The sequence below is a fragment of the Diadema setosum genome, chromosome 12 (genome assembly GCF_964275005.1).
Source record: "Diadema setosum chromosome 12, eeDiaSeto1, whole genome shotgun sequence".
NCBI classification, from domain to species: domain Eukaryota; kingdom Metazoa; phylum Echinodermata; class Echinoidea; order Diadematoida; family Diadematidae; genus Diadema; species Diadema setosum.
In genome coordinates this window covers 29,436,222-29,463,485 of record NC_092696.1, presented here as the reverse complement: position 1 = coordinate 29,463,485, position 27,264 = coordinate 29,436,222, and the positions used below count along the sequence as shown (strand labels likewise).

Genomic DNA, 27,264 nt, shown 5'->3' with positions numbered 1-27,264 from the left:
GCTGTAGAGAGCATCCTCTTTTGCTCAAAGGAGGAGAGGTGGCTCAAAGGATGCCATTTGTGCGCTACAAGTAACAGTTTCCAAGTTCAATTCTCGCACGAGAGGTTATTAACACCAAATGCTGAATATGCACAAATTGTCGCCCTGATCTGCATACCAGTTAATCCTTTGTATGATTTGAGTGCCAAAAGGCACAGAATACCTCATAGCACTGTGTACAATATAGGGTGCTACATAACTTTTTTTTTTTTTTTACCATTTGCCCAAACAGATATTCAAGTTTTTGCAAAACACTTGTCCGAAAAGAATTATCAGAAAATGAAATTTTGAAAATCTCTTGTAGGTCAATGGCTTGATGAAACACAATCATTTGAATATAAACAGAACATGTTGATTATTACATGCTTAAACACATTGAAGTAATAAACTTGGTTCAATTAAGTGTTGGTATTGCATTGCATTTTGACTTCTTCATGTACAATAATTGTAAGTATTGGAATGCTGCTGAAATGAAAATAAAGTACTTTGCATTGATCACTAAAGAGTCATTATCTTTGGGCTTTTCTATGGTTGAAAATTGGTTCAAAACTTCTTTTTTTTTCTCATTGTTCCATAACATGTGATTATTTTCACTTGCCCCAGGTAATCGGGCAAGTGCTTATGTAGCACCTCAATAGTATCCCAATTATCTGGCACAGGCAAGCAGTGCTCAGTCCATGCATTGAAAGCAAATATTATTTATAGAAAAAGTGTGTTAGCGCATTCATTCAAAAACAATGAAATGGATGCTCTCCCAAGTGTTGACTGATGAACCGCTTTGGTCACTGTGCAAATTAATTCTGTGTTCTTATCGTATTGAAATACACATATGTGCACATACACAAACTGACTCATGATGCTTCTCTAAGCGTTCAAATTCACAAAATTATTCCATCAAGATGTTTTTTAATATGTCAATCAGTTGCTTCTGGTGGTCTTGTGAAATCTTAACCCCTAGTCCTCGACATCCCAAAGAATCATCTAGTACTATATAACCATCTCTCTGTCTTGCCTGTAGATTGTTACATCATCGTACACAGACCTGCAGGACTACACCTACTACTTCGTCCCTGCCCCGTGGCTGGCGGTCAAGCTCCTCCGCCTACTCCAGCTCTACGGCCCGCCGGACGACCCTGCGGTCAGGGGCAGACTGACCGAGTGTCTGGAGACCATCCTCAACAAAGCACAGGTGGGTATCTAGGCTACAATGCCACAGAGAAGAGTGCCTATGTTACATAGTCCACGTTAGGCTTGGATTTATTCCATTACGTTGGTTGTCTGTTCATAATCGATTTTGCTCATCGTAAAAAACTGTTGTCTCACATGATTGGCAAGATGCACTGTAGGCCTTGTGGAAGAATAGTGCAATATAGGAGAGGCACACCAGATACCATTTCTAGTTTTGTGTGTGTGTCTTTGTTTGTTTTTATTTGTTTTATACATGTTCTATTTGAACAATGAGCAAATCCTTCACTTAGTTCCAGCAATGTCCTCTGTAGATACTGTGTATACAAATTCTCTGGTATTTGATAAATACTTTAGCTCTTAACTCTTTATGTGCCATATTTGCACACCTGACTCAGATGATGGCATGCCAGGTTGTGGAGCATGGTGTTTGAATAGTGGTGCGTCATAGTGGTTTTCTGAGTAAATTCTAATATCTTGTTGCAGTTGTGCCAATGTCTGTAAATGTCACACCTTTCAGGGGCCCGTTGCATAAAAGTTACAATTATGGTAACTTTGCCATCCAGTGGTAACTACCATGGCAACAATACAAAACAGCCAATCAAAATCAAGAATTCCATGGAAGTTACCATTGGATGGCAAAGTTACCATAATTGTAACTTTTATGCAACGCCCTAACAGGCCCCAGAACCTGCACAATAACGTAGATACTGGCCATTTGCAAGAAATGTAATCACAGCTTGTTGTCATGTGACTCACATCACAGCAAGCCTCAGAATATTTTCTTCAACTTTGCATACTGCATGTCTTGCATAAAATGCTTCCATAAACAATGACATGGCTTTGAAAAAAAACAAAACAAAACAAAAATATTTTCCAAATGGGTTCATGCTTTGAGGTCTCAAATTAATGTGGCACAGAAGGTTCTTACACCTTGGCACATAAAGAGTTAAATTCAGTCGTCAGACATAGTTTCAGTAAAAAGTTTAATGTGTATGTCAGTAGTTATTTTCAGTCTGCATGTAATCCAATCCTCCAAGTTTTTTATCCAATGATTTCTGCCTTCTTCCAGGAACCACCAAAGTCCAAGAAAGTCCAGCATTCCAACTCTAAGAATGCCGTCCTCTTTGAAGCCATCAATCTCATTATCCACCATGACAGGTGAGTCCATCTCGCCATTACAGGGGTTTGGGTTTCAGAGGATGTGCCAAGGAAACAGTAAAATCTGGCTAAAGACTTTCCCCTGAAGTCACACTTACATGGATATGCATATGTGGGACTACATGTCATGAGGAAGATTTTCAGTTTGTCCCCTACAAAAATGTCTCACTAATTTTGATTGATCGAAATTGGATGTTTGAGGATTTTTTTTTTTTTTTTTTCATGGAAATTAGAACGCTATTGTCAGCTGATGGACCATCGTAAAATATACCAAATCCAGAGACTCCAACCCAAAGCACCTTCTGATCTGGAGATTCTCCCGCCTGAAACCCCTAGCAAACGTTAGACTCCAAGTTGATCGGTGCGAAGCGCGAAGTTCCTAGGGTTCCAGATGCTCTCTGGTGCTATTTAAGGTTTATTTTCTTCAACACACGATAGAAATAAGTAAAGAAATCCTTTCCAACGGGAGACAAAGAGCCAGGGCGGGAGAAATGAAATCTTAAGCGGGAGAACGGGAGATTTTGCAAAAATGGGTTTTCGGCGGGAGATCTCCCATCGAAAACTGGAGAGGTGGAGTCTCTGCAAATCTTGTCAACATTATGGTTATGATTTTATTAATGGTTTTATTCTTACAAGTCATAAATGGGTAATAAGTCTCAGATGACTGCTACCATTGTATGTACTCCCATTTCATAGGTTGCTAGCATCAGTATCAAGTGGTAAAATTGTATGTTGTGCATCAAAACTGTTGGTGAGTTCATATTTTCTCATCCCTTTCCATTTTGATTGTGTTTTGTGTTGCAGTGAACCCAATCTGCTAGTAAGAGCCTGCAATCAGCTGGGTCAATTTCTTCAACACAGGGAGACAAACCTCAGGTGAGCCTCATCTTGCTCTATTGCTCATCATGTCTCCTGATATCATCCTCGACTTCATATACACTTGCAAAACTTCTTGAAGTTAAAAGTTCTCAAAGTTTGGCCAGTCTGAATGCAAACTTTCCACAAAACTTCTCGCAAAACTTCCCTCTGAAACTCGGGAGACTTTCCGACCCCCCCCCCCCCCTGCAAATCTTTTCCAAGTTTCTGCTGTTGGGACGCGGGTGGCTGAAAAAAAGTAACAGAAGGAAGCAAAAAGTCTCCCTCATGCTCAAAATTATTTCAGTACTATGTGTCTGTTTCATGTAGCAGGCACGAATCTTTCATTTTTTTCTTTCCACAGATTGCATTTGGTTGCCCCTTGGTGAATAGAAATGTTGACTTTTCTACAATGACACCCTATTACAAAGATTGATCTTATCCTTGCTCCAAGTTTGCTCCAATTTCCGAGTCTCATGCGCTTGATAAGCTGAAAGCTTGAGCTCCTTTGAGGCCGATGCTTTCTGTTCTTGTGCTCGCAGTGTATTTCCCAAGTCAACCAATATTCGTGACCTTATCGGCCCATGGAAAATATTGCCTCCTGCAATGCAAATGTGCTGTATGTGTCATTTCCAAGGTAGACTGCCCGCAAACTTTTCTTCTCGAAAAAGGAAAATGCTCAATTCCCATTTCATCGCTGCAGTTCTTAATTGCGAATTCAACCACTCAAAAAGTTGTCTCAGAGGTTCCCTTTCATGAAATGTTGCATGCAGAAAGTCTTTGGTGCATTAATTATGTTTTCAGACCAACCTCAAATGACCTTTTGCCACTTTGATAGTAATAACCTTGCAGTCATGATAACGAGTGTAGCTGATATATCAATATTCCTTACATTCAACCACTCAGAAAGTTGTCTCAGAGGTCCCATTTCCTGAAACGTTGCTCTCAGAAAGTCTTTTGTGTATTCATTACGTTTTCAGAGCAACCTCAAATGACCTTTTGCCACTTTGATAGTAATAACCTGGCAGTCATGATAACGAGTGTAGCTGATATATTCCTTTTTATTTGTTTGTATCTCTTTTCAACCCCTCCCATCCACAGTCATCCAGAATGCCCAAGGCAGTATTTTTCATTTCCACTGATTGCAGTTTTCTGCACAGTACTTTCCTGAAAGCGATCCTCAAGTCTCAGATTACTATTTCTCTCTCTCTGTATTTCTTTCACTCGAGTACAAAATTGAGCTTGCCAGTTTCATAAAAGGCAAATTGCTATTCTGGCGCTCATATACTGTATCTATTTGGAGTTACAAACTTATCAAGTTCATGCTCACAGCGCCATTCCAGACCATGCTGAAGCTGGAACCAGCACTGAAATAATTGCACTCCACTGCCACAGTGTAAACTTTGCTCTGTGTAAAGTCTGCTAGTCTAAAGATTTAAAAAAGAAAAAATAAATATTAACAGAATAATGACCTCTTTTCAGCCTTTGTGGAGGTACTTGACCCCATAATTTCTTACCAAGATATCAAACTGGACCCTTACTAGTGCATATTAGGATGGACATAGGACATCCCATTGTTGAAAAAGCAGCCACGCAGTCATCATGCCTTTGAGGGCATATGTCTTTCTTGACTGAATGAACCATGTAAATTCAGTTTTAGATATCTTATTCTTGAGAGTATGTGTCTTTTTTTTTTTTGACTGAATAAACCATTTTGATTCACTTCTAGATATCTTGCTCTTGAGAGCATGTGTCTCCTGGCTTCGTCAGAGTTCTCCAGGGAAGCCGTCAAGAAACATCTCGATACAGTAGTCACAGCCCTCAAGGTGAGGTGGCGTGTTTCCATCCTCACATTAAGAAAAGGAAGTTGTATGTACCTCGTTACATTGTAAAACATTTCATAAACTGACATCCTTTCAGAATTTTCTGATGTACATGTACCCGAGTTGACAGACTGTGTAACAGCCAGTTGAAAGGGAGAAAAATAGTACTGATCAAATGATTATTATTGCAGAAAGGAAAATATGTAGAGTGTCATGTTGACAGAAAGAAAAGGTACAGTGTATGGTACATCATCTTTATAGTAACAGACCAAAGGGTATATCTATTTTTTTAATCTACACACAAAAAAACAACAATGTAATGGTATAGCTTATGGCCCATGGCTTATGAAAAAAGTTACTATGTCGATAGACACCACATTCTTAACCTGTATCATCTATTACAAGGTAATCTACAATCGTAGTTCTGGATGTCAGTAGTTTAGAGATACAGTATTCATCGCATAATCGGGCATCTGATAATCGGGAACCTCGCTTAAATGACATACACTTCCCAGAAACATTTCCAATGCACGTTATTTTCACTGGATAATCGGGCGGGGACCTCTGATAAACGGGACAATTTTTCTTCAAGCGATCTTTGATTTTGTTGATATTTTACACAAAAAATCTACCAAAATACCACAACAATATTTCAAAGATTCCCTATCAGTTGTCGTTTACATCAAACTTACAAAGCAAGCTTCGGACTGGTGTGTTTTGACCTCCATCCATCCAGTACACATACATTTCAGCTCGCTGCCCGCCTTCGCTTTTCTGTACATGTGTATATATGGCGAGCTAGATCGCTACATATTGACAACACATGTACAGTGCAGTGATCGCGGTATGTAAAGTAAACAATGAAGCCGTGATGATTGAATGATTGAAGGACTTTTCATTGACGTTCCCACTTCAGTTCTGCGTAATCATTTCCCATGGTTGTGGATATGTATTTATACGGAACGCCCTACGTGTCCAAGAATTCTACGAATATAAGAAAGTGCTAGCTTTTAATCCACATATTTTGTGTTCGAAGAGAGGTGACAGAAGAAGAACCCGGTTGCGATTACTCTACATCATTGCGAGAATGCAGGGAGAGCTAGAGGGTCGCGCCGAGGGGAAGCGTGGTTGTGTATTCATGTACATGTACAGTACGTCAGTATATGCATGTGTGTGTGTGTGTGTGTGTGTGTGTGTGTGTGCGTGTGTGTGCACTACATGTACATGTCGTATGCCGTTAGTGTATGGTGAGTGCTCATCGCGAAATCGGGCACCCCGCTTAAAGGGGCCGTGTTTGCTACTCCCAACCTGTCCCGATTATGCGATGAATACTGTATTAGTTTATTTTTTGACACTGAAGATGCAGTCATGCTGATAACTCCAGTTTATATTACTTCAGACACCCAAGCTGTAAACGCAAAAATACTGTATTTTTGTTTTATATTGAATTATTTGTTACTTTAATATGATTTTATATAATTTATGATATCACCATATTTTTTTTTTTTTGTGAAAATGTGTACATTTCCTGGCAATGACACGTTCCGTCCATTTTCATGTATCTTTGTGCAGACGGAGCGTGATGTAAGTGTGCGACAGCGCGCCGTAGACCTGCTTTACGCGATGTGCGACCGGAGTAACGCAGACCAGATTGTTGGCGAGATGCTGGTCTACCTGGAGAAGGCTGACTACTCCATCAGGGAAGAAATGGTAGGGGGAATCTCTCGTTTCTTTTCCACTCTTTTCAATGCCCCGTCATACTCTGATGTTGTGATCTATAATAAAAGAAGGGTAACTCTTTATGTGCCATGTTTGCACAGCCGCACGCCCGACTCGGCCAACAGCGTGCCAAGTTCGCATATTTTGCTCAGACATTCATTCTGTAGTCCCAATACATTTGACTCGTGCAAACTTGACTGTATGGTCCGCAGTTTCTACCTCTCCCCCTCTTTGGGGATTTCCCATAACAGTTAATCCCTGCTGATAGAACCTTGTCTCAACTTATTTGTTCACAGTGATGTTGTTAAAATGAGAAGACTCTTTTTAGAATGTTTCCCCTTCTCCCGTATGTGTGTACCTCACTAGGTTCTGAAAGTGGCCATTCTTGCAGAGAAGTACGCCAGCGACTACACGTGGTACGTGGACACCATTCTCAACCTCATCAGGATCGCGGGCGACTACGTCAGCGAGGAGGTCTGGTACCGCGTCATCCAGATTGTCATCAACAGGGAAGACGTCCAGGGTTATGCAGCAAAGACCGTCTTTGAGGTAGACTACTTTTGCCCCTTGTCGTGTTGATAGACTTTCATTCACAGCCTTTCTAGGAAAGCAATGTGAAGTCATTGCCAGCACTTGTAGCATGAACTGTGCAAAACATTTTCCCCCTTAGTATGTCAGTAGATTTTCTTTTGTAAATTTTTTCCACAGCTTTTCCATTTTCATGTAGTTGTTGCAAAGATTCATTTGCTGCATAAGGTATGCCTCTTGCTGACTGTTTATGCCGCAAATATTTTGGGGATTTTTATCTTTCTGAGTTTTATGAGTTGGGTACCATTCTCAAATTTAATTAAGCACAAAAATATTAACTCTGATCACATCTTGAACATGACGCGCATGTATGCACTTCTACATCCATTGCAGTACTCCACGATCACGAATTTAACCACTTGCAAAATTGTCAGGAAGTCCCCATGTGCAACAAAAAATTACACTTGATGCGGTATGCTGTATACAGTAATCATGTGAAGTGTAGAACCCCGAGTTTGTTGTGTCAAGTGTAAATTTAGATGTACTGATTGGTTTTTATCAAAATGGCTAGGCAGTCAATGCATTCTTGCTGCTAAATGTCAGTTCATCAAAAATGATTGCTTCCAGCAATGAAAGTCAAACAAGAGTTCACTTTGATTAATATTCTGTTTGACCGTTCCCATAGGCACTCCAAGCCCCAGCATGCCACGAAAACATGGTGAAGGTGGGCGGCTACATCCTGGGAGAGTTCGGCAACCTCATCGCGGGAGATCCCAGATCAAGGTTAGTGGCAATCGGCTTGAAAGATGCCACAAAAATTAGTTAACCCCCACAGTGAACATCCTGCACCAATGCTACAACCCTTTGAGATGCCCCAACGAGTGCTTCGTTATTGATAGATGTCTGAAACCGGTGTTTTTATTTTTCTAAGAAGTGTGGAAAAGTGTTCATGACAGATTTACCATCAAAAGAATTTTAGAAATAGTTTTACGTCTTCTAAGATGTTCACAAGCAGTGTTGTAGCATGATTAACACTATGATACTGCATATCATTTGCAAGAGTTTTTTTTTTTGTTTTTTTTTAAGAACAAGCTTGATAACTTGAAAGCAGTTAGCAATAGAATTGTCTCCACTTTCAAGTTCTCTTGATGATTATACCGTCAAAAGGATACAGGTGGAGATGTGTCACTGATGTATGTTTTTTCTACATCTCCCCAACGCCCAAGGCTGACTGTCTTTGTTTACTTTCAAATTGACAAAAGCTCTATACTACTCCTCTGTGCTTTGTACACAGTAGGCAAAGAATATTATGCAGGATGTATCAATCGTGGTAGTTGTAATAGATAAATTTCCTCCGGCGGGTGATTCGACAGAACTCGGCAGTTCATAGAAAAAGGGACAATCTTTCCTTCAGATGTATTTATCATTGGCCCATCACAGTGATCTCGGTGAGATACCCTCATCATATTCCCTGTCGTGTAAAGCGAGAAAAACTGTGTTGCTTTACGCCACAAAATTACGTCGCTGAAATGACTGGATGTGAAAAGTTGACCGTCGATTCAATGTCCTTTTGTCCCATGTCCAGTCCGCAAGTCCAGTTCAACCTCCTGCATTCCAAGTTCCACCTGTGTACTGCCCCAACAAGGGGGCTCCTCCTCTCTACTTACGTCAAGTTCATCAACCTGTTCCCGGAGATCAAGCCCATCATTCAAGATGTAAGTACCGTCACACTTATGCTTGAAGTCAAAAGGACAGTAATGAAAAGGGTCCAAAATTCATCTGCAACCAATTGGAATTTGCTTGCAGTAACCCGAAAGGGTCTACCAATAAGCTTGTGGGGTTGACATGATTTGCCAAGGTAATGGATCGTTTGGATTTTAAAAAAAATGAAGAGGTTATTAAACCAGTAAAACATAATAGTTTGACACGTACAAAGCTGCTATGTAACCCTCATGTAAACAACCGTCTTACTTTGTGTGAACATATTAAATATCGCCCTCTGCAGGTACTACGAAATGATAACCAGCTACGCAATGCTGATGCCGAGCTACAACAGCGAGCAGTAGAGTACCTTCAACTCAGCGTGTGCACATCAGCAGACGTCTTGGTGAGTGAACAAAAAAAGAAAAGGATTCGAGTACAGATCATTTTGCAAAGTCATTTAGTTTCTTTGGTTTATTCACCATGTTTTGAAACACATGGAGTAGTCGACGTCGGTAAATGTAAAAGTGATTAGCATTTCATGGTATGCAAAACCAAAATCATGTGATTTTCAGAATGAATAATTCTAGCTTGTGGGAATGCCAAGTTGGTTTGATATAAGATGGAGGGAACATAAAAAGAAAAAATAATAAGGTGACTTTGTGTATTCCCTTTATGGCATATGCTTTGCTTCAGGTTTGATTTTGTGATAGTAATTCATGCGTTTCAAATTTTATTTGTCTGCACTAATAATTTTGACTACGATGAGCATGATGATGATAATAGCATCGATCAATGCTCCCAGTCAGGAAAGTTGTATTTGTATTTTTCCAGAGGAAAGGAAACTTTGCAGAAAATGAAGCAAAGGCTAGAAGAACTAAGAAAACCAGAACAGTCACTGCAAAACAACAACAATAACAAAACAAACAAGCAGCAGCAACAAACAAGACATCGCCAGAACTTCTGAAACATCGTGTGAACTTGCAGAAAGAGAAAAGATTTAAAAAATGAAAAAAAAATAAATAAATAAAAGATGCACATAAACTCTGAGCCATTGACTAAGAGTAAAAATTTAAAACCTGGTTTTGCCATTCAAGTTGCTAAAGCCCCTAACTTGCCAGGCGAGATCGAGTAATTCAGACGATGAAATGTTTCTATGTTATATGCTGCCCTCAAAGGCCACAGTCTTGGAGGAGATGCCTCCGTTCCCCGAGAGAGAATCGTCCCTTCTTGCCAAACTGAAGAAGAAGAAGCCATCAGCGGCAGCCGTCACGGAGGAGAAGAAGAAAGGAGGAATCGAACTCAACAGTATAGGCGAGAGCAGCACAGATTCGATAGAAGTGAGTTTAATGCTTATTTCCAATATTCATGTTTTTATTCTAATTGATTGACAAATTGCTCTTCATCGACGCAAGTAAGCATTTGATTATTTAGTGTTTTAGTGAAAGCCGTGATAGAATAAAATCATTGGCATATTTGCTAAGAGTTTATAAATTTGAATAAATTCACAGTACCGACTACTATAAGGGATAAGACCCAGCACTGGCTGAGAAGGCCAGTGGATATGACACCTGTCTAGTAATTAAAGGAGATCATTGGCTAGAGTCTAACCCTAGAGTGTATATACATGATATATATATATATGTATGTATTTTTTTTTTCATCATGGCTACTACTTAAACATTGACTCATCAGTGCTCATTTATGTTGAAGAGCAATTTGTCAATCAGTTGCAATAGAAGCAACTTCAGGCAAGAACCTCTTAATTTGAATAATATTGCTCTATACCTCTTTCTGTATTAAATGCTGTATTAACAATTGGGTATTGGAGAAGATTGAATCAGGACAGGTCATACATCAGGGGATGGCAACCCCAAAAGCTCTGACTGTTCAGACATATCGTGAGTAGAAATTGCAAGGCGAGAGAGACTAACAACTTAGCGACTGAAAGCATTAAAATATGCACAGGACTTTATTTGCTCAGCTGTATCTCATTGGGCAACAGATAGGGAAGGTTAGCTCATTCATGTTCTAGACAGCAGTGCACACTTCTGCAAAGTAAAATGGAGACGATAATAATCATACCTCCTCTTCAGCTGCCGTCCCTTTGTTTCTTCCTATGCTGTCTTTGCCATTCTGACAAAATAAAACTGAAGTGTCATACCAGGGCTCAATATTACCCATGGTCCGGTGGCCTGGGGCCACTAAAAATTGGTGTCGGGCCACCAGATTTATCTTACAGGCAACTAAGATTCAAAATGGGTTATTACTTTTGCTTTTATTTTGGGCCACTACGTTTGTACATATCTTTTTTGGGGCTACTAAAATGTCAGAATAAAAGATTTTAATGACCCACATGGACCACCAGACAAAAGAATTTGTGGCGAGCGAGCATACCGAGGCTGCTTCTTGATTTCCTCCCTGTGGCGTTACCCTGTAACATTAAGAATATGTCAAGACTTTTCAGAAAGGCGGTCATATCTTCGCGGTGAAAAAGCCCACTGTTCATTAGAGTCCATTTTTGCTTGAATTGTGTTCATCTGCATAATGTTGGGGAAATACAAACCCAGAATGTGACTTTCATTTGCTCATCCTAAATATCATTTTGCCCTCTCCAGTCTGCCGCTCAGCCCAAGATCCTCAGTCAGATCACGGCGCCGGTCGCTGCATCCCCGAGCAGCGGGTCAGCGGACCTCCTGGGTCTGGTCGACTCCCCGGCCGCCCCGCCCCCCTCGTCCGAGTCCCTGTTTGACCCGGCCAGCCTCACCTCGTCACCGGCCCAGCCCACCAACAATGGGGGCGGTCTCCTGGTGGACGTTTTCGGAGGACCACTGGGAGGAGGGGGAGGAGGGGGAGGAGGTGCTGCCCCGTCCCCTGGGGGTTTGTCACCTGGTGCAGAGGAGAACTTCCGGAAGTAAGACAGCAGCCCATAACTGCTTATACCCTTCAATTTTCGTATCATTTATGACCGCAAAAACTGTATATTTATATAGATTTATATGTATGTTTATGTTTATGTTTATTCCAGCCTGTTCACAGCATTCCATTTGAGAATATCAGAAAAGAAATTCAGCACGTATTGGTCTTAATGTTTGCATCATTTTGTGTCATATGTATTGTTTGTTTTTTTTTTGTATAAGGGTATGACAAGTTTTCATTTTTCTTGCTTTCTTGTTTTTGTTTTTGTTGAAACCAAATTTGGTAGGCATTATGGCCCTGAGGTATAGATGTGGAACACGTAACCACAATTTTACCAAAACTTTGCAGATCGAATAACTTTTCCATCATTCGAGCAATTAAAGTCAAATTGAGTATGTATCATGATATAGAAGTGTAGTTTTGCAAGACACCAATGTGTTTGTATAAGGAAAATGTGTTGCCATGGTAACCACTCATTTTTGTATCAAAATAAACCATTCAAGCTATGAAGGTCAAATTTGGTGTGTATGATGGTCTTTAAGTGTAGTTATGCAAAATGTCCCTTGTGTTTGTATCAGACAATGCGTTGCCATGGTAACCACACTTTTTACCCAAACCTTGTGGAACCAACTGTTACCATAGCACTCAAGCAACTGTGGTCACATGTTGTTTGTATGATTGCCCTCATGAAATCACATACTACAAAGCAACATTGGGGGTGGGGGTATTAATCACCTTCAGTGATAATTCTAGTTATTTCTTTTTATGCCATGAGCTCAACTTCCAAGCTTCTTCTTTCAGCATTCAGTAGTCCATCCAAACTTGGCCTACAATGTAGATGTAGATTAGCTAGCCCACTTAATAAGTGGCAGTGTGCCTCAGTCCAATATGAATGTCATGGGGATTGGGGAAGTTAGATAATATGTGTTCATTTACATAAATTCCAGATATATCTGAGCCTGTCGGCAAAGAAAGTGCACCAGCATGTGTGCAGAGAACAGTAAGGGTTAAAGCAGCATGATGCCCACTTTTTTTGTCTTTGTAGATTTATCTGTAAGAGCAATGGAGTCCTGTACGAGAACGACCAGATGCAGATCGGAGTCAAGTCGGAGTACCGGGCCAACTTGGGCCGCCTGAGTCTCTTTTACGGCAACAAGACCAACTACCAGTTCGCCAACTTCAGCACCAACGTCTCCAAGCCCGCATCACTCGACAACAATATCCTTGTGCAATATTTTCATTATATTGACCAGCCTGGTAGTCATAAGATATATGAGATCTCGTTTGTGCCATATTAGGGAAGTAGCGCACTGAAGTGTTAGTATAGTCAACAATATCTGCCTCTCCTGTTTGTGTGATATTGACCAGCCTTGCACTGGAATAGCAAAGTATATTGCCCTTGTGTGAGTCTCACTTGTGGGAAGATATCACACTAACATCATGCAGCCTAAGGGAGGGGAGTATTGATGCAATATACAATATATATGATAACAGTAATGGAGAAATTGGGTCTCCCTTTCATGACAGGTGCTGAAACACAAAGCAAAGGTGTGGCACTACAGTAGTATCGCTCGTTTGTATCATTGTCACATAAGATAAGGGAGTACTGCGTTACAGCCCAGTGAAGCGCTGGACAGAAATGATAGACCCTAATGTTTCCCATTAAACAAAAAATTATATTTCTGTGCAATTAATATAGTCATTTCACACATAATTTTTTTGCTGCCTGTAAGATTATTAATGAACAATATGCAGGGAAGCAAAAGAAACAAAATCAACAAAAGCCCCCCCCCCCCCCCCCCCAAAAAAAAAAGAAAAAAAAAAAGCATGAATTAGGATTAGTGCTAAAGTTGTCCATTTGTAGTTTGCATACTTAATCTTGTCAGTGCATTAAGTGCATTCTCCATGTACAGAAACTCTCTTTGCTTTATTGCCTTATATATGTTGTCAAGCTAAGTTGTTCATTATCCCCCAAATGATTCAGAAAGAAAAATGATTCTGGTTCCCATGGTTATGACATTATGCTAGAAATACAATTGATGATGACGATAATTGTTATGATGTCAATTTTTATAATGATGGACGTTCTGCGGATGATGATGATAATAATGACGATGATAATGATGAGCTGCTGCTGCTGATGATGATGATGATGACGATGATGATGATGGTGATGATCCTTAATGTCGCCAGCACAGCTAGATATCAGTATGGCACCGGTAGGGTCGACGGTCGATGGCGGCGCCCAAGTCCAGCAGCTCATCAACGTGGAATGTCTGGATGAGTTTGACGAAGCTCCTCTTCTCTCCATCCAATACTCGTATGTACCCTGTCGACTCCCTCCCTACCCCTTCTCCCGACATGTAAAGCCGGTCGCACACTATATGACTCGCAACTATGTGACTGACAGACTTTATAACTGAAATAAACAAGCATGTTTTATTCTGAGGCTACTGTGATAGTTTTCGGATCCATAGTCTGTCAGATGTATAGTCGTGAGGCGTATAGTGTGCTTTGGGCTTTATCCCCTCCCCCCTTGCAACCTCAATATTTTCAAACTTGTATCTTGACTCACATGCTTGTCATAATGCTTTATACTGCTTGTTTTACTGATACACAGTCAGCAAAATTGCTTAATCTCAGATACATATAGATTTTTGCATATCATTCTTTATTTTTCTTAATGCTTTACTTGGAATAATATTAACTATAACACTTCACATAGCAGCTGCATAAGAAAATGTATCAGTAACCTGATATAATGTGGTTTTTTTCTGTTTTTTTTTTCCTTTTTGCCATGAGAGCTACACTTACATTTTTCTCTTTCCAGCATCATCTCACTAATGTGTAGTTTATTAAACATTTTCACAGCCTGCATGCTGGAGTGTCATCAACTTTGCAAGTCGCAGTCGATTCAGTGTCGCGCTGACGCACACGTACTAGCAGCAGTTGTAGCTGGTAGAATAGAATTTCACTTTGAGCAACATCACAGCAACAGTGTATGTGTCTTTCCGAGTATATTTCTGGCTCTTTCTCGTCATGTTACTTCCCTCCTAAGTCTCTCTCTTGCTCTCTGTCTCTCCTCCCCCCCCCCCCCCCCCCCCCCGTCTGTCTGTTTGTCGCTTTGTGTCTCAAATTCAGTAACTCTCTTTGATGCATTTCTTGACATCATAGAATGCAACAAACGTATTAGGCAAAGCATTTGTCGTGTGAGCTATTTCTTTGTTTTGTGTCCTCTTTGAAGAAGTTTTATATCAGGATATACTGTAAAAGTGGATATTTTCGTGCTCGGCTGGGTACGAAGAGTTTCACATGTTTTTAATTTCGCGGAATCAAGACATCAACTACTGAAACATATGGCAAGCAGAAATATTTATGTGCTTTTATTTTACGCGCTAGTTTCTGGTCGCGCGAAATGCGCAAAAATTTCAACGCTTTTCAACGAAAATTTCTACTTATACAGTAGTGTGAGATTTTCTTGTAATTTCGTTCTTCTTTGTACTGCTTTCCAACTGCCCTCTCTCTTTCTCCAACATCACTTCGGTCTAGCAGTCTGGTCTCATGTGATATGCCCATGTTCAGTTCAGTGTGAATGGATGAGTGGATTAGGGGTGGTACAGGCAAAAGTGCCATCATCCTCCTGCCGAGACATTTCCCATCAATTCAATTCCATTTTCGTTTTCATCTGTGCCGCAGGATGTCAAAATTACCCTCAACTGAGATGTAAAGACTCTTGAGTGGTATTAAGTCAGGGGTATTGTTAAGTCGGGGAGATTAGGTTCCTTATGTGTACGAACTGTGGTATGAGATTTGAGGGGTTAGTTTGGGGCGGGTTCAGGGTTGGTGGAAGTCAACCGTTTGATGCATGGTGAGATTGATGGCGAAATATACGTAAGTCAAAAGGGCAAGAGAATGGCAGGAATGACTTCGCTTGAAGCTCGTAATCCTATCCTGTCGTTAAATCGAAGGTAAACCCAAAGAGCAATGTGGATTGAGTGAAAGCAGCAACATTAGTAGAACACATCAGTGAAAGTTTGAGAAAAATCGGACAATCGATGCAAAAGTTATGAATTTTTAAAGTTTTGGTGTTGGAACCGCTGGATGAGGAGACTACTAGAGGATATGACGTATGAGTGGACAACAATACAAAGAAAATATAAAGGATGTTCAACAAAAATTCACTTTTCTAGAATTATGAAAGAGCAGTGGACCAACCGCTTTCAGAAAGCAGGGGGAATAATTGCTACCCTTAACATATGTCAATATCAAGTTGATGGAATTTGTAATTTTCATGAAAAATGGATTTTTGTAGTATTTTCTTTATATTTTCTTGATATTATAGTCCACTCATACGTCATAACCTCTAGTAGTCTCCTCATCCAGCGGTTCCAACACCAAAACTTTAAAAATTCATAACTTTTGCATCGATTGTCCGATTTTCTTCAAACTTTCACTGATGTGTTCTACTAATGTTGCTGCTTTCACTCAATCCACATTGTTCTTGGGGTTTATCTTCCCTTAAAGAACTCCACGGGAAAATGTTACCGTAGAACTCAATACAGCTAGAATTCAGGCATGATTCATAATGGTGAAGAATTTCTGCTTTTCAATGCATTTGGCAATAGATCAGTGTAAAGGTTGGAAGAGTCATCGGACTAGGATGCGAGTGATTTGATGATCCATAATAATTTTCTGTTTGAATGTGATATGTGAACTCCTTAGGTACATATTTGCTCAATTAATTTTAATTCCTTTCTTCTTTGTGTTTCAGATTTCTACCCATTAATATTACAGTTATTCAAGGCAACCCTCATTTACACGTAGCAGTTCATTCTCTTGTAAAATAGGTAGTGGACAGAAGTAGTAGTCAAATGTTGTACTGCCTTTACCAGTTCTTTCCTATAAAATATTGGCATGGGTTAATACACAGGGCACCCACTTCTTGTGAGCAGTGGGGTATGAAAAAAAAAAAAATGGATAACTTGGCAAGCAAAAGTTAATCTCAGTATTCATTGCTTTACCCATAGTCACATAGCAAAAGTGTGCTTGAGTTTCATGTATTAAAGGTAGGGAATCCCATTTGCATGCCTTAAATGAAGAGTTGTATGAATACAGTGGTATGTTGAAGAGAGTATCATTTTAGAAACTCCCATAAAGTATTGAAAGTGGAAGGTAACATTTAGTACATTTTTATTGACTGTTAGATTTTGAATTGAATTTTTTCGGGGCTCACCGTAAATTCCAGTACATTACTAGGCTACCTTTGCAGACCCATGCAATGCATGTGTGTCCATCATGTATATTTTGTGAAGAAAGTTCATCAAAACTTACAAACATTTCTATATACATTCTTGCCACACACTCTATATGTTATTACATCAGCTCTTATACTTTTAGATTTGTGTTTATAGATAAAAGATACAGAAGACTGCAACAAAAAGGCTTAAGTGTGGCTGACACACAGAACTACTGAGTAGTTGAGTTTTGTGCATTATTCAAATTGTAGATAACTGTTGACTTCCAAATTTCTCAGCAGTGGCCTAAACAAGTCCCCTGAGGTTCATATTTAATGTTTTGCTGCATTTTGGGAGGTCTGTAACAGGTGTCCCCTACCTTTAAGGATGATTTGAGTATTTTCAAACAGTGGACCCCATAAAGCTGTTATATCCGTGTTGTGTTTTCTTTTCCAAACTTATATCATCGCATATCCAGTCGGCACTCTTGTGCGAAGACTAGTTCTTCAATAACTGCAGTACATTCCACCTTTTAGAAGGTGAATGACATCAACAGGCTGTAGTCTCATCCCAGACTGATTCATTTATTGACAAGGGCAGAGATACATACCCATGCAGAGTGAAACACGGCGGGCAAACATCAAAGCCAAGCTAGGTTGCTCATCTGATAGAATACAGCAGTCATGAACATACATGTACATGTACAATTTTGTGCCTGTACATTCCATTCATATATATGAAGAGTTTAATTGCAAAACGGAGTAAGTGTCATATTTAAACATTTTGAAGTACACAGTCCAAAGAGCAAAACAAAACCTTCCAATGATACTTAACTTCTTGAATGGCAAGGAATATTCTTGGTGTGTTTCAAAATATGCCATTTTTTCTTATTATTTTCCTTGTTTTTTTAGCTTGTTTTTATTCACAAAAATCTCAAATTGACAAGAATGAAGTTAGCTCGTTTTGCAACCACACTCTTCATATACACACGCGCAGACACACATACAGCTTAGCTTATCATTTTAGACTGCTCTCAAACTAACAGTGCAATGAGACGGTGATTGACATAATTTATGTATCGATACTCTGCTTTCCCAGGCCAATCAATCATCTCATGTCAAAGGTCAATTTCCCACAATGTTTATTAAAGTGGCTTTAATAATCAAAGATTGAATCTGCAAAACTGAGTCACAGTTGAATCCCATTCAAAGTTCTATGCTGCCTCATGTTCCATAATTTTTGTTTGCATTTCGGTTAGTGGTACAGCTGGAAGTGATTTTGTTTTATTCCTTTTAGTAAAATCTTTTAAAATGTTTTTCTCAAAGACTGCCATTTGTTCAAAAAAAAAAAAGGAATAGAAATGGCAACATAACCTGAACAAACATTTTCCTGTCAAAATTATTCATGCGTTTAGCAAATTAAGGCAGCCTCAAGTATGTTAAAGTAAAACAATCAAAACATTTGCAGTTAAGTTAATATCAAAGCAAGAGAGGTATTAAATTGTTTTCTCACTCCATAGAGTCATAGACATACATAATGCAAACTGCTTTTATGACAGAATTTAATGGCGTGGTGATCAGTAGAAGGTCAGAAATGAATGAGCAAAAGAATCATATATGTTGCTAAGAGAGGAAAATAGATATGAAAGTGCTGCATGTATTCAAAATTCAATGTAGTTCATGCATACATAACTTGAGAATTCCTCCAAATTTGATGATTTTGATTGTTTAGGATAAAGCACGCAAGTAGAAATATGTTATTTCCTCATCTATTGTTTCCTATGATAATTACTATTTTTTATTGCCTGTGTGTTGAAGTTTACTCTAGTTTATAGAAGAATGATTAAAAAGAAAGAAAGAATTATTAGAAAAAAAGGAATGATGTGTTCATTTCAGCTCACAAACTTTTTATCCCATTTTCCAAATAATTGAATGTGACCTTGCATCACAAAACAGGTTGCCTAACTGGTTAAAAGAATAGATCCCCCCCCCCAAAAAAAAAAAAAAAAAAAAAAGACAATAAAATAAGGGTGGATTTTTCACACAGAGTCAGCATTGGAATGATAATGTATTGTGATTCTCACTCACGGAAATAAATGGAAGAGAAGAGAATCCAAATGTGTAGTTCGCTGCCTTTCAAGAAGATACAGTATAAGATCAATGTAGGATCAAGTGAAATGCACCGAGTTGCTCCTAGATTATACATTGTACATACATGTGGGTCCATGACGGCATTTAAAACTCTGCTGCAACCATGGTTTAGTCGTGGCTTCCAATGTTGTGAAAGTTAGTTTACCCATGAAGCACAATCTGCTATTATTATACTTTACAGCATCAGTATTGCTGACTCACTGTATTTGAGAAGTTTTTTATGTTGCTTCATGCTTGCCTTTGGGCTCCGTGTTGTTGAAGGAGAGGAAAGATTAAGTCAGCCAAAAAATATCAAAACATTTTCATCTAAACTGGTTTAACCCTATTCTAACTGGGGGGGGGGTCAAATTGACCCCCCCCCCCTCGACGTTTCGCGCCACGATTTCGCAACGCGCAAAGATTTTGCCGCGTCGTTTCACGACTTTTTTCATTGAAGTCTCCCGCATATTTTGAGACCAAATTTGCGACGTCCGGGTACACCGTTTTGAAGTTACGTAATGTTTTGCATATGCATGTCAACCAAAAAACAGCTCAAATTCATGATATCGTGTGCAAATCCAATGCAAATTGTGTTTTTTGGTTAAATTGATATAAATTAGATTATTTCAACTTTTAACCATTGAAATTAATCAATTCTAGTGTAGATAAGCCTGAAAAAGTGCCTGCAACAAATTTTGGCAAAAAAACAATAGAAAACAAAAGGTCAAAAAAACAATAAAATACATAAGAAATTAAAAAAACAATAAAAAACAAAAGAAATTGATTTCGATTGTGCTAATTTTTTTCAAGAAAATTGTTTGATGTGTCTTGAGGAATTCTGACACAAAAATTTAGCAATCCTCCAGTCTTTTTAATGGAGTTATAGGTGAAAATATGATTTCATGCACAAATTTGCATGATTAATTTATTAAAAATAGAAAGGCAATATTTTTCTATTGTATGACCATGTTATCTTGTAGTTTACATCCAGCTTTATCTTCAGGCAACATTTCGCGGCGATTGCACGATCGGCGGCCGAGATCTGAAGGGGGGGTCAAATTGACCCCCCCTCAGTAAAAACTTGGTCTCAAATAGCCCAGTTAGAATAGGGTTAATAGCAAGAAGACGGGGAAAAAAAAAAAAACAACAACGATATAATTTTATATGCTTGACTTTATGCTACCCGGCATCAGACGTAAATGGGAGAAGGATAAATCTTTCAAAAAAATGCAGAGAATCCCAAATTCCCTATGTTGACCCAAACACATATTTTCAGGCCTCCTGGAATACAGGCCCTTGTGAAATTTTGTTGATTTTGTGATGCGTGGTTTATACATACGACCCATTTTCTTGTTTTTGCCTACTTGCATTTTTCTGTTACATTTCCCCCATCTGGTTTTGTTGTAGGACCTCATCTGATAGTGCATCTAGCGTGGACAGGTAAAAAACTCCCCCAAATCCTTAACCAGTTGTCTTTTTTATTCTGTAGCTAAACTCTCCCAGACCCCCGTTATAGATGGAGTGTTTGTGACTTTTTAAGATCTATATATAAAAGTTGGTTACATACAGTAATTGTAGCTACTGTTTCCCCTGATCGTTATGCAGTGGGTTTAGCAGTGGTGAGGTGTTTTATGTCTTATAGCTACAGTGAGAAAAAGATGGGTGTATCTAATCAAGCAACATATTCAACCAAGCATGTGCAAAGACAAGCGTTCTGTTTCAGTTATGTATTTTTGAACCATAAAAACCAATGAAAAAGCTGTGACAAAGATACCATCATCTGTTCTTTCTTGTGCTTGACGTTTTTTAGTTTGCACTCTCACGGTTTGAATGGCACTATTGCACTTGGCATGTTTTCATCAAAGTTTTGAATTGGCAGATGCAATTTTGTTTCCTATTTAATGCTGTTTTTACATTGTTATGGAAATATGTATTTGCAAGATTGAAGTCACAAGCAAATTAGAAGAGCATCATCAAAAATATCATCCTATCTAAAAAAAATAGGTAGATGCACTTAGTCTTGTCAATACACATATTTTTAAATTATTTTTTTTTAAAGAGGAAAAGCATTCTGATCAATGTTGTGCACATACCACACCTAACCTTGCACAAAATAAGCACACGCAGTAAATTGCAAATATTGTGCACTTTAGTTATAAAAAATTGCATGTTTATAGTTGTTGTGTTTAAACTATGCATTTTGCATGATGTGGTGTGCCAAGGAATAATGTATCTTGTATGATGATTACTATATGGCTTGAGTGATACTGGTATAAAATTGTAGGTGTTAATCATCTCTTGCATAGGTATTAAAAAAACAGAAGTTCTGAATAGTATTCTGAGTACTGGTAGAGTAGTGCTATCGTAATATTGGCAGAAAAATGTAGAAATGGTAAATGAAGAGTTAGTTTTAAAAATAGTTTTCAAACAGTGCTAAATAGAAGCAGTATGAAAACTTGTAGTAGTAGTAGTAGTAGTAGTAGTAGTAGTAGTAGTAGTAGTAGTAGTAGTAGTAGTAGTAGTAGTAGTAGTAGTAGTAGTAGTAGTAGTAGTAGTAGTAGTAGTAGTAGTAGTAGTAGTAGTAGTAGTAGTAGTAGTAGTAGTAGCAGCAGCAGCAGCAGCAGCAGCCCTGGGTAAAGGTATCGATACTGGTGGTAGTAATATGTAGTTTTGCTAGTGTCAGCACTTAGTGGTCCTGATAGTAGTAGTATATAGTAGTAATACATGTAGTAATAACAGTAGTAGTGGTAGTGGTAGTAGTAACTTAGTAATAGATTAAGTATTAGTAGCAGCAGTAGTAGCTGTAGTAGTAGTAGTAGTACTAGTAGTAGTTTTAGCAGTAGTCGTCGTCAGCATAGTGTTTTGTAGTACGTACAAATGTAATTCTGATGATAGCAGCAGTAAGTGGTAGTGGTAGTGATAAGGTTATCAAAGTTGGTGTAGAAAGAGGGTAAAAATCGAAGTGTTTTTATCTGTCCTACAAGGTACCTTTAATAGAAGCATGCTTTGTACAGTTGAATGTCCTGTACAGGTTAGCTGATTCATACACTAGAGTGCATTTTGTATCTAAAGCAGTTGGTTAGCAAAATGCTTTGGTTTAGAAGCATGTAGAAAGTGAAGTTGATTGATATTTAAGCATATTCAGAAAAGATGGCAGTACAAAGAAAACTGTAAAAGTGGATATTTTCGCTCGACTAATTTTTTGCGTGTTTTTAATTCCATGTAATCAAGACATCAACTACTGGAACACACACAAGCAATAATATTTGTGTGCTTTTCATTTTCGCGCTAGTCTCTGTTTGCGCGAAATGCGCAAAAATTTCAACACCATGAAAATTTCCACTTTAACGGTTATGCATAGAGGGGCAATTGATTGGTTACAGTTTTGATAGACCCAGCTTGTCACCATGGGAATGAAATGTGTGGACCACTATTAATTCAGTGAGATTAATTGTAATAGGACAGGTGGCCACTAGGAGAAAGATGACTGTTGAAATACAATGTAGGTTTCAGAACTCCAGTATGTTCCTGTGAATATCCCAGGTTATGATAATGATATGTACAGTAAATTAGATTTGTGGGTATGATAGGACTGTCTAATATGTTTAAGTCATGGACAGGTATATACTGACATCACAGATTCTTGACAGAAATATTTTCTGTCATTGGTCAACCGAATATGTATTATCGTGTGTGGTACAATTGTCGCTTTCCTCAGCACGATATCCCAGACAGATGAAGTGAAGTTTGCCAGGAATATTCAAGAAAATTCAAGATTTAGTCCTTTTGGAAATAAAGTCTATTTCTGCAACAGACGAAGAGATGTACATGAACACTGTATGAGTTGGAAGGCCAATATTGAGTGTATTTGAATATACTGGTATGCTGTACTTGTTTGATCATAAATTGATTGTTGCTGTCTATAATACAGCTCTGTTGTTCCATACAAAACAACTTGTTCTGAGAATATACTGGGAATATACTCTTTGAATGCCTCAGTTACGTTGCTGTATCTTCCAACTTGTTATCTGGTGGTGGGAGACTAATAATACGATTTGATGTTTTAAATATCTGTACCTCTATTTTCTGTGCTGTGAAAGAGTTGCCCCTTGAGTAACGCATGGCCCCCGTTTGTGTTGTAAATTTTTATACAAGTGATTCTAAAACATGTGACATGCAGTATATCCCCTTGCCTCAGAAAAAAAGAAAAAGAAAAAGAGAATTACAATGTATTTGCCTTACACTGAATTCAAAACTCACCCAGTACATTTGATAATTTGGTAAGAAATGTGGCAAGAATCTCAAGACAGTTAAAAACAAAATTGTTTTTCCTTTTGTTTTTATGCAATTTTCATCCACTTTATAAAAACAGATAATTCAGTCTTTAATGTAGGATATCATCATACTCAAACCTGGGAAACCTTTTTATTTTTTAGACCTTGTTTTTCAGACTCTTGTTGACTACCCCCTCCCCCCCCCCCCTTTCAACATAGAGTTTCTGGAGATGACCTTCAATATTGCAATTATTGTTCTCCTATCCCATTTTGTCTATGGCTATCCACATTTTGAACAGTATAAGTAGTGGCATACACTGTACAATTTGTAAGTGGTTTTATTTGCCTGTTGTTGGTTTGTATTTGAGTATTAAAGCCATTTAGGAACCGTTGAAATGAAAAGCTGTGCACCACAATCTTCTTTATTTACCTGTACTGAATGTTTTAGTGTTTCCGTAGATGTGCTTATTCCTTTTCGATAATGATATTGTCAAAAGTCAAAAGTGTTTCTTCTTAAAATAAAATCTGTAATTATACACCAGTTCAGATACTATTTCCATTAGACCATAGCTACGTGTTACATGATTTGATGTATTTGTTTGTTTGTTTTTCAGTAATTTATCGTAAATTTGTTCATTTGTTTTGATCTCCAGTTTCGGTGGTGGACTCCAAACCATCAACGTGATGGTGCCGGTCATGATCTCCAAGTTCTTTGTTTCAACAACGATGTCGTCGCAAGACTTCTTCGGCCGCTGGAAACAGCTCGGAGAGTGAGTCTCGGGAATCCTGAAAAGGGGGGAATCAGGGAGCAACAATAGCAGTCACAGAGAGATGTTTTTCAGGCCCTGGGGGTTGTTTTGTCAAAGCTCTAAAATCAATCCTAACTTTCATTTAACTGATCTTTTATAGGGACAATTTTGGAATCAGTCAGTCCTCAGAGGTAAGGAACTGTTTCATCAAGGCATTTGGGAACAATATCTTCCACCCTCCTTTGCCATGTTGTAGAATACATTTGGAATGTCTGTGTATCCTTGCCAACTAGGTATTTCTTTGCCATTTTTAAGATATTATAGAATGTCTGAGGTATAAATGTGCTGCTGTAATAGATCATATTCAAATTTCAACGTGAATTTAATATTTTTATTGTTTGTTTATTTTGTGAAAATTACACTTTATGAAAGTTGCCAGGTTTAAAGGGGAAGGCTAGTAACTGATCAGTGGGAATCAGTGGAAATGCTGGGAGATGATTGTTCCAATCCTTATGGGATTCATTCAAGAGTTCATTGTATATCTATTGTTGTGTGAAAATGATTTGCTTCAGAATGGTCTCATATTCAAGTAATTTGCAGTTTAATGCTTCCAGGTTAGCGTCCCTGGTCAGTGACGGAGCATTAATCTGCACATTACTTGAATATGAGACCGTTCTGAAGCAAATCATTTTCACACAACAATAGATATACAATGAACTCTTGAATGAATCCCATAAGGATTGGAACAATCACCTCCCAGCATTTCCACTGATTCCCACTGATCAGTTACTAGCCTTCCCCTTTAAATGAGTTGCCTCCATAAATTTATTTGAAAGAAAATATATGTATTCATTGTTTTTTTCGTTTTTTGTTCCATTTTCTCCGACTCTCCTCTGTGTAGTGCATCTCAAGAGTCACAGAATATATTTGATGCTCAGTTCCCCATGGATGTTGCAGTCAACAGAACAAAGGTAAGTTTATGAGACTGATTCGATGCTGTCAGCCGCTAAACTCTCATACAAACAACTCATTGAGACGACTGCATGGCCGTTATTAGTTGTAAACCCTGGAAAGTCCAAACTGCACTCTTTGCAAATTGTTAACTGTGTATGTCAGTAAAAATGTCTTCAGTGCCTACAGGTGGGGGAGGCTGTTAGAAAAGTTGATGTGATTGTTTACTTTCTTAATGTTTGATAAAGTTTGCTTAAACTAAAGGAGAATGAAATGGTGGTAAATATTTCTTTACTGCATCCAAGAGCCCACCTTTCCTACATACTTTCTAATTATATTTTTGTGTCAAATTTGAGTATGGCATATGTAAAGCTAAGAGAACGTTAAAATAAATGTGTATTTGTAAACAACACTGCAAAGATTTGAGTTGTTTCAAATTTTACCTGTGTTGAAACAGTGCTCAATATGTCACTGAGTTAAACTGTCTCCTTTACGTTCCTTTTGAGAGTGGGATACCCCAGATGTTTGTTTGTTTGGTTTTTAATTCTTCAGTCTTCCATTTGCAGTAAAGCTATGTTGAATAAAGTCTTGCAGAAACTGCGTTTGTTTCTTATGAATTTTGAATAATTGTGCTCTCATTATCTCTCTTGCCCCTTCTTCACCCCACCTTGCTTCCATAACATCACCTCGCACCCCTCGCTCCTTGCCCCTTGCCCCTCTCCTCAATTCACCTCGCCCCCATCTCCTCCCCGTAGCTCCTAGGCACTGGGATCGGCCTCCTCGATGGCGTGGATCCGAACCCGGAGAACTTTGTAGGAGCAGGGATCATTAACACCAAGACGGCACAGATCGGCTGTCTCATGCGGCTAGAACCAAACCAACAGGCCAGGGTAAGTTGCACCCTCTGGGGGTCTTTGATCATTTGAGAATACAGTGCACCCCTGTCGGTAGGAAACTTCCTTTATTACAAAGTAAAAAGTCAGGTACCAAGATGATTCTCTATGTATGTGTGTATACTTTGTTGTACGGCATTAACAAAACTCTTATATAACAAAAGAGATTTCCCGGCCACTAGGAATTTGTTATTGCAACAGGAGTCCCCCACACACTCTCTTTCTTCTTTGTAGCTTCATGTGGTCTGGATTCATATTGTTTAATTATTTTGCTGCTTTGTCGAGCATTTAGTCCCTGCCTTGTCAATGAGTTGATTCTTTAATCATCAGTTGGAACATTTTGAGAACCATTAATGTCATGTTGTATATGAAAGAGCAATATGCTGTTTTCATTTGAAATGGGACATTTCTTCTACAATGCGTAGTGTTTGACAGATATTTTCCTCATCTCTTCATGTCTGTGAATAAACTCTGCTCCTGAAAATGCTGTGTATTCCTTTAAATGGAAAAAAGTTGTTGAATAATTGATTTCTTGTCCTTAAAAACCTTAGTACAAGAATTATTATTTGAAGCTAGAATTGAGAGGATTTTACATGCCATCATGACTTGATACATGATGGTGGGACTCATCTTGTTTTTCTGTGTTTCCTTTCCGTCTTGACCTCAATGTATTCTACAGAAATACAGACTGACGCTGAGGACTAGCAGACCCAACGTCTCCAAGGCGCTCTGCAATCTGTTCTCCACCCAGTTCTAGGCAGCTGTATCCGGTTCCGACCGGTCTCGGCTGGCTTCCTCTTGAAAGGTCATTCCTGAAACCAGTGGTCTTTACAGCCCCACTTCCCAATCCTGCCCCACCCCCTCAATACCCTACTCCCCCCCCCCCCCTTTCACACCAGCGAGTTAATCTGATCCGCAGTCATCTTTCATCGGAGCCCTCTTTGTTGCACGATTGCTTTCAAGCTGTCGATGGGCGTGTGTGCTCTGCTGGACTTGGACCTTCATCTTCTGCTCAGGCTTGCCTGCCTCTCTTCAGGATAGTGGCATGCAAGGTCAGACCTTTGTGCAAAAACAAAAATCAACAATGATGCATTAACTGAACCA

General features: G+C 38.9%; 1 protein-coding gene across 1 annotated transcript in view; it reads left to right on the top strand.

Moving 5' to 3' along the window:
• The window catches only part of LOC140236080 (AP-2 complex subunit alpha-2-like), a 65,218-nt gene extending 38,189 nt beyond the window's left edge, over nucleotides 1-27,029 (top strand). Inside the window, exons 8-24 of the mRNA XM_072316054.1 lie at nucleotides 1,058-1,228; nucleotides 2,297-2,385; nucleotides 3,190-3,261; nucleotides 4,970-5,066; nucleotides 6,636-6,773; nucleotides 7,149-7,331; nucleotides 7,996-8,093; nucleotides 8,896-9,025; nucleotides 9,316-9,417; nucleotides 10,190-10,351; nucleotides 11,630-11,925; nucleotides 12,976-13,148; nucleotides 14,127-14,250; nucleotides 24,221-24,337; nucleotides 25,218-25,287; nucleotides 26,023-26,157; nucleotides 26,840-27,029. Of these exons, the coding sequence (XP_072172155.1) occupies nucleotides 1,058-1,228; nucleotides 2,297-2,385; nucleotides 3,190-3,261; nucleotides 4,970-5,066; nucleotides 6,636-6,773; nucleotides 7,149-7,331; nucleotides 7,996-8,093; nucleotides 8,896-9,025; nucleotides 9,316-9,417; nucleotides 10,190-10,351; nucleotides 11,630-11,925; nucleotides 12,976-13,148; nucleotides 14,127-14,250; nucleotides 24,221-24,337; nucleotides 25,218-25,287; nucleotides 26,023-26,157; nucleotides 26,840-26,917 (2,235 nt within the window). The 3' untranslated portion in view covers nucleotides 26,918-27,029. The remainder of the gene's footprint in view (nucleotides 1-1,057; nucleotides 1,229-2,296; nucleotides 2,386-3,189; nucleotides 3,262-4,969; nucleotides 5,067-6,635; nucleotides 6,774-7,148; nucleotides 7,332-7,995; nucleotides 8,094-8,895; nucleotides 9,026-9,315; nucleotides 9,418-10,189; nucleotides 10,352-11,629; nucleotides 11,926-12,975; nucleotides 13,149-14,126; nucleotides 14,251-24,220; nucleotides 24,338-25,217; nucleotides 25,288-26,022; nucleotides 26,158-26,839) is intronic.
• The last annotated feature ends 235 nt before the right edge of the window (nucleotides 27,030-27,264 follow it).